We start from the raw sequence: 13,369 nt of genomic DNA on the forward strand, positions 1-13,369 counted from the left end.
GCTTGGCCACTGTTGCTAACAATAATACAAAATTATGAGTTTGAAATCATAAACCAGCATGGTGTGCTTCATTCGACCATGAGGTTACATAAACTGGTTAGGAAAGCATAATACTGTTACTGCTGAAAATCTGAAGTAAAAATAGAAAATATTCAGTAGGAGAAAACAAAAGCTAACATCTAACATTCATTTTATTGGCATATGATCCAAATTGTTAACTCTGTTTCTTTCTAAACCCATGTATTATAACCCAACAAATAGTTTCTGTTTTAAGTTTGTGAACATGTTCCTATTTTTCAGTTTTATTGAATTCAAGTGCACAAACTGGTGGGATATATAGAGAATGTTAGTTCATCCTTTGGGTTATGATATTACTAAATTACTATGCCTGTACATTGCAAGCAGTCATGAGAAATTAATTCATTTCAGATAGGTTAACATCATGACGAAGAACTGTTCATCGAGCATTTGTGCCTCATTTTAAGGTGGTAGCAGACTCTAGACAAATTTGAGTAAAGGAAGATTGAACACTATTATTACAAACAATGATCTCATTGCATAGTGCTTGTTTTCTACATGTGTCTACTGACATTAAGTTATTCTTTTTTGGAAATCTAATGCACAAGGTTTGTTTGATCACACTGTGTTAAGATCACTGGAATAAGTCATCTCTGCCACAGATAGGTGGGATTTCCATTTGTGTCAAGCCTGCACAGGAAGGCACTTCCCAGTCTCCACCCAGCTAACAGGAATCACCTGTCACTCATTTCCAACCCATAACCTGCAACCTATTTAAACCCAGCTCGCATCCACAGTCCAGGTTCACTCATACAAACAAGCCAGCCTCAAGCAGTTGCTCCTAGCCTTCAGTTAAAGTATCTCATTGCCTCATTGTGTTAAGTATCAGTTCTCTCATGTACTGTAGCCCCTCCAAAATTATCTAAGTGATACAACTACCAAGTAAATTTATTCCTGCAGTCTTCTTTAGGCTAGAATCATGGGTTTCAGCTTGTTTATACCTCTATATGTTTCCCCCTGTATTTGTAAAAAAAAAATGTAAAAATCATCGGTTTTCATGAAGTTCACTTACTGCAAAAAATGTGAATTCTGTTTGTTGCTAATAGTGGCACTATTACAATACTTATTCTGTATGAACACTGAAAGTAAAGTCAGCAGCAGGAACATCTCCGACTTACATGTTAGAGTCTCTCTGTTTTATATAAATGCTGTTCTTGTACATTTGGTCTTGATCAGCTGCCTTTCCTTATTTAGGAAACTGAACAAGGCAGCTTGTTTCAAAAGGGACCTACTACAACAATCTCCTATCTGACTATGCTATGGCAAACTTCCATCGCCTTCCTCTGTAATTTTGATTAATTTATCATTGCATCCTCTTGAAATCTAATCCCCGTCTGCATACCTCGATGTTGTAAACATTTGGCAGGAATATAATACTTAAAAAGAGATTCCAGCATTTGTCTTGCAAGGAAAAAGTTAAACATTTAAGTATGGTGATCTGTGTGTGTATTAAAATAGCCCAGTAATGCTAATATTTTAAAGAAGCTTTTCATCTTCATGAAAAATTACTTATATTGAAAACACCTAATATATTAATATCACTTATTTTGAATTGTTAAATTCTGTTAATTGTGACATTATACTTCACGACTACCAATAAAGAGTGTACCAATTTTTTTGTCTTTTTAAATTTAACAACAAAATGACAGCTTCATTTTATTTTTTTACAACATCCTGGAACATGTTGTGAGTTTGCCAATTGTTTTCTGGATGCATTTCAACAACTCTTACTGTTGAACAGCCGTGACATTGAAACTCCAGATTTCTCCAAGGCATGCTTTCAGATGTTAATTATTTCTGGAAGCTTGAACTGAAGAATTAATTCTACATGCAAGGACTTCCATTCGGAGTCACAAAGCAAGGGCACCACTTTGTAAAATTCATGCATATATTCGTACCCTAATATTAAAGGTGAAGTTGTAGGTTCCACCAAGAGCCATTAACTTCAAATTCCAATACCTACCCCTGACTATGGGCCCTCCTGTTATATAGTATATTTTCCTCCAGTGTCAAGACAAACACCTGCTGAAGTTATACATATGGTTCAGACTTATCATGCCAGAGATCTGATACAAACTGACCTGACTTTACTCATTATCTTTGAAGGACCCTACCTATTTTTTATTTCATCATATTTTTCTCGTTTTTCTTCTTCGTAATATTATAAGCATTCTCTTCGATTGAGGAGCCAAATGTGAAGGAATTATTTAACATTTCAACATGGTTTGTACTTCTACAAGAACTAATCTGTTTCAGCATTCTTTTTCTGTTTATGGTTCTGGAATGCTTTATTTCTGCATGCTTCTTTGCTATATTTTCAATGATAATTTCATCCTGTCTCCATTCTGCTCCATTCGTTCAAGATGAAAATAAAAGATTTTTCTTTGACCTTGGACTAGATCCCAGATAGCCAGTTGCAGTTTGATAACCTAGGTCTACTGGTCTCACCAATCCTACCTACCACGTAAAAAGGTTGAAGGTATAGCAACTCCAATATTCTAAATTATCTTCCTCAGTCCCATCTTTCCACTGTCATTTTAAATCACTTGGTGACATCTCCCTTTATTACGGGACCATGCTAAAATTCTATTATGCTCTTTAGCTTAAATAGTGATCAATTTGTTGTATATCCAAGTTAGAGCAGGAGGATAGTAGACATTTCTTTAGCCCTATTGCATTAAATAGTAGGGGTTTGGTGCAGAAAATTATCAAAGCAATATGGGTCTTAAAGTGTAAGAAAAAAGTTCATATAAATTGAACCCCAGAACTGAAGTTGAAAACTTAGTTAAGAAATCATGGTATTCATTACTATATTAACTACTGCCACATTGACAGCAACTGAGACTACAGCCATTTTTCTGGCATAAGAAAACAATTAAACTGCTTCTTAAGGTTCATTTGTATTTAGAAGAAATGAAAGATCAGTGCTTGTGATTTCAGTGAAGTAACTTCTTTTATTTGTTGTTAATTTAGGTTGCAATTATACAGTATGGCTTCAAAGTCACACATGAAGTCAGTCTTAATCAATTTAGCACAACTGAGGATCTCCTAGAAGTTGCTAAGAAGATAAAGCAATGGGGTGGAAATGAAACAAAAACAGCTCTTGGAATTGAGTATGCCAGGTTAGTACTCCAAATGCAAAACTATTACCTGCATTTCAGTATGTATGCTTGTAAATACAATGTGTTGATCTATTTGAAAACAAATGTTTTGATTTTGGGTTGTAATCTTTTTTATGCTATAATGTTCTAATTTCTCTGGCATGCCACTTATAGTCAAAAGATTAGAGGCCTACAAATTACAGTGTACCACAAGAAATGTAATTTAAATGACTGTGTCCAGACTTTGTCTTCAGTGAATGATAACATGCTATTGGAGTTGGCAAATGGCTGCAATGAATGTATTTTCCACTTGCTATGTATGAAGCAGATTAAAATACTTAGTAATCCATCTTCTAGAATTTAAGTCCATGATATGCATGGCTGTTGATTTTTTTTTATGTATGAAAGTCTTCATATCCACTTTAAGAGAAAAGGATTGGATTTATTTGTTGTGACCTCCTTCCAAATATCTGGGCATGTGGTGGCATCCTGGTAATGGAATGGCAGCTGCATCTACATTGTTGTCTTGAAAACGGTGGTAGAGGGTCTTTTAAGAGACCCGGATGGTAGTTTGCCTCCCTGGTGCCAGAGTCTGGGATATTTCTGATCGTGTCCAAGATATCCTGAAGTGGGAGGGTGAGGAGCCAGAGGTCGTGGTACATATAGGTACCACTGACATAGGTAGGAAAAGGGATGAGGTCCTGAAAGGAGAATATAGGGAGCTAGGAAGGGAGTTGAGAAAAAGGACCGCAAAGGTAGTAATCTCGGGATTACTGCCTGTGCAACGCGACAGTGAGAGTAGGAATGCAATGAGGTGGAGGATAAATGCATGGCTGAGGGATTGGAGCGGGGGCAGGGATTCAAGTTTTTGGATCATTGGGACCTCTTTTGGCGCAGGCGTGACCTGTACAAAAAGGACGGATTAAACTTGAATCCTAGGGGGACCAATATCCTGGCAGGGAGATTAGCGAGGGCTACTGAAGTGACTTTAAACTAGAATGGTTGGGGGGGTGGGAATCAAATTAAAGAGGCTAGGCGAGAGGAGGTTAGTTCACAACAGGGGGATGGGAACCAGTGCAGAGAGACAGAGGGGTGTAAAATGAGGGTAGAAGCAAAAAGTAGTAAGGTGAAAAGTAAAAGTGGCAGGCCGACAAATCCAGGGCAAGCATCAAAAAGGGCCACTTTTCAACGTAATTGTATAAGGGCTAAGAGAGTTGTAAAAGCGCGCCTGAAGGCTTTGTGTGTCAATGCAAGGAGCATTCGTAACAAGGTGGATGAATTAAAAGTGCAGATTGTTATTAATGAATATGATATAGTTGGGATCACAGAGACATGGCTCCAGGGTGACCAAGGATGGGAGCTCAACATTCAGGGATATTCAATATTCAGGAGGGCTAGACATGAAAGAAAAGGAGGTGGGATGGCGTTGCTGGTTAGAGAGGAGATTAACGCAATAGAAAGGAAGGACATAAGCCGGGAGGATGTGGAATCGATAGGGGTAGAGCTGCATAACACTAAGGGGCAGAAAACGCTGGTGGGAGTTGTGTACAGGCCACCTAACAGTAGTAGTGAGGTTGGGGATGGTATTAAACGGGAAATTAGAAATGTGTGCAATAAAGGAATGGCAATTATAATGGGTGACTTCAATCTACATGTAGATTGGGTGAACCAAATTGGTAAGGGTGCTGAGGAAGAGAATTTCTTGGAATGTATGCGGGATGGTTTTTTGAACCAACATGTCGAGGAACCCAACTAGAGAGCAGGCTATTCTAGACTGGGTATTGAGCAATGAGGAAGGGTTAATTAGCAATCTTGTCGTGAGAGGCCCCTTGGGCAAGAGTGACCATAATATGGTGGAATTCTTCTTAAGATGGAGCGTGACATAGTTAATTCAGAAACAAAGGTTCTGAACTTAAAGAAGGGTAACTTTGAAGGTATGAGACTTGAATTAGCTAAGATAGACTGGCAAATGACACTTAAAGGATTGACGATGGATATGCAATGGCAAGCATTTAAAGATCGCATGGATGAACTACAACAATTGTCCCTCCCAGTTTGGCAAAAGAATAAATCAAGGAAGGTAGTACACCCGTGGCTGACAAGGGAAATTAGGGATAGTATCAATTCCAAAGAAGAAGCATACAAATTAGACAGAAAAAGTGGCTCACCTGAGGACTGGGAGAAATTCAGAATTCAGCAGAGGAGCACAAAGGGCTTAATTAGGAAGGGGAAAAAAGATTATGAGAGAAAACTGGCATGGAACATAAAAACTGACTGTAAAAGTTTTTATAGATATGTGAAAAGAAAAAGATTGGTTAAGACAAATGTAGGTCCCCTACAGACAGAAACAGGTGAATTGATTATGGGGAGCAAGGACATGGCAGACCAATTGAATAATTACTTTGGTTCTGTCTTCACTAAGGAGGACATAAATAATCTTCCGGAAATAGTAGGGGACGGAGGGTCCAGTGAGATGGAGGAACTGAGCGAAATACATGTTAGTAGGGAAGTGGTGTTAGGTAAATTGAAGGGATTAAAGGCAGATAAATCCCCAGGGCCAGATGGTCTGCATCCCAGAGTGCTTAAGAAAGTAGCCCAAGAAATAGTGGATGTATTAGTGATAATTTTTCAAAACTCTTTAGATTCTGGACTAGTTCCTGAGGATTGGAGGGTGGCTAATGTAACCCCACTTTTCAAAAAAGGAGGGAGAGAGAAACCAGGAAATATAGACTGGTTAGCCTAACATTGGTGATGGGGAAACTGCTAGAGTCAGTTATCAAAGATGTGATAACAGCGCATTTGGAAAGCGGTGAAATCATCGGACAAAGTCAGCATGGATTTGTGAAAGGAAAATCATGTCTGAGGAATCTCATAGAATTTTTTGAGGATGTAACTAGTAGAATGGATAGGAGAGAACCAGTGGTTGTGGTATATTTGGATTTTCAAAAGGCTTTTGATAAGGTCCCACACAGGAGATTAGTGTGCAAACTTAAAGCACACGGTATTGGGGGTAAGGTATTGATGTGGATAGAGAATTGGTTAGCAGACAGGAAGCAAAGAGTGGGAATAAATGGGACCTTTTCAGAATGGCAGGCAGTGACTAGTGGGGTATCGCAAGGCTCAGTGCTGGGACCCCAGTTGTTTACAATATATATTAATGACTTGGATGAGGGAATTAAATGCAGCATCTCCAAGTTTGCGGATCACACGAAGCTGGGCGGCAGTGTTAGCTGTGAGGAGGATGCTAAGAGGATGCAGGGTGGCCTACTCCTGCACCTATTTTCTATGTTTCTATATTTCTATGTTTAAGAGACTCTTAGATAGGTACGGAACTTAGAGAAATAGAGGGCTATGCAGTATGGAAATTCTAGGCAGTCTCTAGACTATGTTACATGGTTGGCACAACAATGTGGGCCACAGGGTCTGAAATATGCTGTAGATTTCTATGTTTTATGTTCTAACTAATGTTTTAACATCAATATTCAAAACACAGACTATTTAAATTATCAATCTAAATTACCAGGGACAAAGCTCTTTGAAGAACATGAGAATATCTAAAGGGGATGTCTAATGCTTTTTGCCACAGGTGACTCCACTGTTATTGACCTAATTCTCCTCAGTAAACCGAGCCAGGTCTGTACACAATCCCTGCAAGTGGAAAGAGTGTTACACCTGCCCATATTCCATCTCCCTCACCTCCATTCCAGGCCCCTAACAGTCCTTACAGGTGAGGCAACAAATTCACCTGCAGATCTGCTGGGATCATCTAAAGTGTACAGTGCTTTGAATGTGGCATCCTCTACATCGGAGAGACCCGTTGGACACTGGAGGATGGCTTTGTCAAGCGCCTCCACACCATCTGCCACAAGTGGGACTTTCCAGAGGCCAAACATTTTACTTCCCATTCCCATTCCTATTCTGACATGTCAATCCATGGCCTCCTCTTATACCAAGATGAGGCTACCCTCAGGGTGAAGAAGCCACTCCTTATATTTCGTATGGGTACCCTCCAACCTGACGGCACGAATCTCGATTTCTCCTTCTGTTGAACTAATTCTCTCCCCTACTTCTTCTATTACCCACCCTGACCTTTCACTGCTTCTCACCTGCCTATTACATCCCCTTGGTCCCCTCCTCCTTCCCTTTCTCCTATTGTCCACGCTCCTCTCCAATCAGATTCTTTGTTCTCCAGCCCTTGACCTTTCCCATCCACCTATCATCTCGAGCTAGCCTCTTCCACCCCACCCCACCCAAACTTCTTTACTCTAGTATCTTCCTCCTTCCTTCTCAGTCCTGAAGAGGGGTCTTGGCCTGAAATGTCGACTCTTTACTATTTTCCATAGATGCTGCCTGACCTGCTGAGTTTCTCCTCCATTCTGTGTTTGTTACTTTGGACTTCCATCATCTATAGACGTTCTCGTGTTTCTGTATGCAGTATCCCAATTGTGGTTCTGATGCCTGGCGAGCACTGTGTACTCAATCCAGAGCAGGAACAGTCAAGGGTCTCCCTGCAGAAAGTATTGTGCCCTCTAAAACTGACCTCTGTAAGAATCTCAGGCAAGGATGATGACGACCCGTGTGAAAAAAAGCCTTAAACAAGTTTGAGATTTCCTCTGTCAGACATGGCCAGATCAGTTAGCTGGACCTCTGGAGAAAGTCTTCAGGTTGCTACCTGCTACATCACCAGGCCAGGTCTTGTACTTAGCAAAGAAAGAAGGTGTAAATGAACAAGAGGATGAAAGGTATGAATAAGATTATGAAAAAAATCAACACTGTTTATTGCTACCAGCTGCAGCAATGAGACAAGATATTGAGGAAAGTTGATTTGGTTGGGTAACATTCTGCTGCTCAGTGGGAAGCAGTTATCTTTTTTCTTCAGTTCCTTTCAACCAGTCCCCACAAGCTTCCTGTACATGTTTACAGTGAAACCACTTGCACATTAATGATAATGGCTATATAATCATCGTGTGCCTCCATTTGGTGATATACTGAAAGAAGTTGAACATAGTGATTCCATAGATGCATTTCCAGGTTGAGACCTTCGATTTCACATGGAGGTTTATTTTTGCATTACTTTGTGTTTTCACTGCAGACCATGCGTTTCTGTAAAATAGCTCAAACTAGATTGTCATTTGGCAAAATAAAGAAGATAATTTTTCTTGAGGCGCAAGAGACTGGCAAATGCGGGGTCTAGAGCAACACACAAAATACTGAAGAAACTCAAGCGACCCAGAACATCAACTGCCCACATCCCTGTATAGATGCCTGACCCACTGTGTTTCTCCAAGATATTTTTTCTCTACAGCTAACACTTCATTGCAGAGGACTTTCTTATATGCCTTCTGCAAACCATTTTAATGAACAGGCTCTTTCGGTGCTACCAATGACAACTATAGGAACGTCTGAAATAGGGGAAGGAGAAGGCCACTCATCCATTCACACCTGTTCTATGTCAATAATGTTAGTTCTACATTTTCATCAATCCATAGTAACATTTACCTCATTGCTTAACAAATATCAATCTACAAATCTCTTCATTATTCAAAATACCACTGCTGTCCCATTTTTCAGATTGCTCCTACCATATCCTCAAGAGATTTCCATTTATTTTCCCTCAGCATAATATTTAAACATTTTCCCATTTCTTTTTGTACCTTCTATGCCCCACCTAACAGTATGTTACTTCAGAAAGATAATGGTAGATTTCCCTTATCTCTCAATTATTTTGATCGTGTTCTTAAAGAAATTCTGCAGTGTGGAAGTTCAAGTTTTACACATCTGCTCGAGAGATTTTAACCTGCACATCGCAGGTAAAAGTTGACATCTCCGAGAGAAAATGGCTGTATTTAATCAAAAGATACAGTCAATTGCTTTTGTAAGTTCAGTCTCAGATGATAGAAAAATGATAGAAACATAGAAAATAGGTGCAGGAGTAGGCCATTCGGCCCTTCGAGCCTGCACCACCATTCAGTGTGATCATGGCTGATCATCCAACTCAGAACCCTGTACCTGCCTTCTCTCCATACCCCCTGATCCCTTTAGCCACAAGGGCCATGTCTAACTCCCTCTTAAATATAGCCTGATAAACTGATCAGTCTGTACCTTCTGAAAGTATGGTGGGATTGGATTCAAAAGTATCATTCAAAAATTTGTTAGAGAAATACTTAGGAGAGAAAAATGATAAGATGGGTGAAAAGACGGGAGAAAGGGCAGCTGGGCTCTTAAAGAATTAAAGGACTTCCTTTTCCTTCTTATCATTCTGTGATTTTGTGATTTAATTACTTACATATGGTTTCCTAACTTCCCTGCTTAAAGTATTTTTCTCTACAGAATCATTTTAGGCACGTCTTCTGTTACTTATTCTAGGCTTTCTTCCATTTCCCTTTTATAGTGTTTGTTTCTTATGAGCTCCTCAGCTCATTGCAAAAATGCTGCTGCAGTTGTTAATGCTTTTTAAGAAAGGGATATCTAGTAAAACAACAATTTGCTTTTGGCTCATATATACAGGTTGACCACCAATTTTCTGGCACCCTCAGTTACTGAGTCTTGCCGGATTAACCTTTTTACTGGATTGAAAAAGGTCACACAATAATAATAGCAAAAATGGACTGTATAAGCATATTTTTTTAAAGGTTTCATCCAAGCAAAGTTGTTTCATGTGTTTTGTTCTCTCCCTGTGTAATTTTTCTTGCATCAAATAAAAATTCGTTAGCTCTTGCTCCATCATGAAAGTATGTTTCTCTAACCCTTTGATAAAATCACCCAACTCAATTAACTTGTCAACAGTAAAGTTTCATCCTTTTCATTATCACCGCTGCCATCTTCACTACTTGCAGTGTTTTTTATCAACACTGTCTATAAGTTCTGAGTCCATAAGGTGATGCATAACAGGTGTTTCATGTCAGCAATCATCCACGCACATAGATTTTCTTCATTAAGACTACTTGCCATATCTTTGAAAGCAAGTCCTGTAACACTTTTGGCATTCGCAAGCAAACCATGAACAACTACTTTCTCCCTTGGTACACAAAATCCTGTAAAATCATTGTCACTTGTTTCTTCAGGCACATTATCAATCATCAAGGCAGGCCACAACCTATGCCAGCCATTCTTTAGTGTTGAAGGTTCTACCTTCTCCCACCCTTGAGCAATGAACCAAAGAACGCTCTTCACGTTAAATTCTTTAATAGATGTCTGTGCAGAATTGCCAGTATTCACCTCAGCTAACAGATATTTCATGAAAAGTGAGCAATACTTGGCCTTTAGAGAGCACAGTATTCCTTGGTCTTGGGGTTGAATAAGCAATGTACAGTTTGGTGGTAAGTACACTGTAAAACATTATCCTTACAGAGGAGTTCAGCTTTGGGGTGAGCTGAACAGTTATCCAAAATAAGGAGAATTTTGCATTCTTCAGGTAGCGCTACAGATGTGCAATGTGCTCTAGCTTCTGGCACAAAATATTTTTCAAACCACACATAAATCAGTAGTAATCCAGCCATTTTCATTTGCACAATTTGTTACTGGGTAAAATTTAACACCTTTCAAGGTCCTCGGGCATTTACTTTTTCCGATCCCCAGTGGTTTACATCTGTGAGTACCTGCTGCGTTGGAGCACCCTAAAATACTAACTCTGCCCTTCGATTGTTTGCATTCTGCGGGATCTTCTTCATCTTCTGTTGCTAATTTTTCCTAGGTATGCATCACCAGTATAGTGCAGTTTCATCAGCATTATACACCTGCTCAAGACTGAAGTTTTCACTAGCTATGAGCTTCACAAGTTTATCCACGTACTCGGTAGCTCCTTCGTGGTTTGCACACCATTTTTCTCCACACACTTTACACATGGAAATTTCATGGCATTTCTTAAATCTTTGAAGCTATCCTTCACTAGAGTCACATGCATGTTCAAATTTAAGTCCTTTATGGAACAACTTGGCTTGGTTCATTGTCATACTGCTCGACAAGTCCATCACTCCGATGCTGGTGAAACCAATCAACCGTCACTCAATCATGCTCAGTGCTCTTACCAAATTTCATAGTTTTTCTAATGCTCATGTGCTTTAGCAAATCACTGTTTACATTGAATTGCAATTTTTTTTCTCTTTGTGCTTTATATCACACACAGTTGATGAATCCATGGAATTCTCTGCCACAGGAAACAGTTGAGGCCAGTTCATTGGCTATATTTAAGAGGGAGTTAGATATGGCCCTTGTGGCTAAAGGGATCAGGGGGTATGGAGGGAAGGCTGGGGCGGGGTTCTGAGTTGGATGATCAGCCATGATCATACTGAATGGCGGTGCAGGCTCGAAGGGTCGATTGGCCTACTCCTGCACCTATTTTCTATGTTTCTATGTTTCAATATCATACAGTATAAGCCAAACAGCTTACGCACAGAAACACTCTGGTTCAGTTTTTTCAACATTTCAACCTTCTCTTGGATCAATATGGACTGATGTTTACGTTTGACACCACCCCCAGTACTTGCACTTATCTTAGAAGCCATAGCTTACATAAAATAAGCAAAAATTAGCACAAGATATTGGGGCTATCAACAACAAGTGCAATGTAAATAATAAAAATAGCATGCTTTTATCAAAATGAGTCTCGCCACAAATGACGCTGCGTGCGCTACACACAGTGCCATTTGGTGGTCGCCCATTAAACTACGTCTCATAATTTCTTCTGAATTAAAAGAGGTGCCGAACCATCAGTGTCCGGAAAATCAGTGGTCAACCTGCATAAGAAAAAATATTGAACAAAACTAAAAATACCTGTAAAAATAAAGGAACATGCACAAAATGCCGGAGGAATTCTGCAGGTCAGGCAGCATCTATGGAGGGGAATAAACAGTCTTAATGAGTTCTGTTGGAGGGTATTGGCCAAAATGTCAGTTGTTTATTCCCCTCCATAGATGATGCCTGACCTGCAGATTTCATCCAGTATTTTGTGCGTGTTACCTAAGATTTCTTGCACCTGCAGGATCTATTGTGTGTACAAATAGTGGCTTTGCCATTCCAGAAGCAAAGGTTTACAGTTACATACCATCATTCCCAGCCTTAAGTCATCCCACTGTGCTTTACAATTAAGCAGGCATTAATAAAATAAGTGTCTCATATAAAACATTAAAGTTCATAAAAGGACAAATCAATGTACGTTTGTGAATAATTGGCATACAAACTAAAAGAAAATGCATCCAATCAATTTAGAATATTGAATGAAGAACTTAAAACTGGAAGAAGGAAAGGTCAAGTGGCATTGTTGGCTGGGAGAACTTTAATGTTGCCAATATGAACAGCATTGAAACAGAATTAGAGGATTCCATTGATTCCTCTTACTGCTTCTCTTTTGTCGTTTTCTCACTCAGCCAATAATGAAGAATAATGTACTCCATTTATTGTGCAGTCCATAAATTCAAAAAAATGACATATAGCAATCACAGCAAAACTTCTGTATTATTTTCTTAACTGTTTGTAATCTACTGAACGGTAGAAATAGTGCACATACAGCAGCATAGCATAGGAAATAACTTAAGTATATGAAGAATGACATTCTTAATTCTCGATTCATTATTAACATTCTCTACATTGATTTTTATGGAAATGCACATGCATTTTGTCTTAAAATGGACTATGTCCTTTGACCCCATTACTACATGCATTTCTTCCAGATGCCTAATAACCAAATTTCCCGTATTCCAAAATGTAGCCTCTGTGTAGTCTCATGCAGAAGGTTTTGAACTTCCTGCTTTTAAACCTCAGCTTTGATTCAGCAGATAAGTGTTATTTTTCCAGATGTTTTTTTATCCTAACCTCCAGAGTCTACAAATGTACACATAGTTTCATTTTCCCAGCATGAAAATCAGTTGGAATTTACAAACTTATCCCAGAGTGTACAAAGTGCCTCTCAAATTTCTTGACCACTCAAACATCTTGAATTGCAGTTATAAAATAGAGTTAAAGGCCATTTACAAAACAGCATCTGGGCAAAAGTTGTATTTTTTTATATATTTCCAAGCCATTTATAAAATAGTTGCTGCTGATTAAATTGAATGCACTGAAAACCATACAATTCTCAACAGAAACAATATGGAGGGAATCCAAAACTCCCGTTCCTTAGTCAGTGGTCTTAGAATACACAGAACTACATTGTGAGCATTTATCGTATGTAACAATCATTGTTTTTCTACAAA

General features: G+C 39.1%; 1 protein-coding gene across 1 annotated transcript in view; it reads left to right on the forward strand.

Moving 5' to 3' along the window:
* itga1 (integrin, alpha 1) overlaps nucleotides 1-13,369 on the forward strand; it is a 219,315-nt gene that overhangs the window by 79,547 nt on the left and 126,399 nt on the right. The window contains 1 exon segment of the mRNA XM_072252495.1: nucleotides 3,052-3,200. Coding sequence (XP_072108596.1) covers nucleotides 3,052-3,200 — 149 coding nt within the window.

The sequence above is a fragment of the Mobula birostris genome, chromosome 3 (genome assembly GCF_030028105.1).
Source record: "Mobula birostris isolate sMobBir1 chromosome 3, sMobBir1.hap1, whole genome shotgun sequence".
NCBI classification, from domain to species: Eukaryota; Metazoa; Chordata; class Chondrichthyes; order Myliobatiformes; family Myliobatidae; genus Mobula; species Mobula birostris.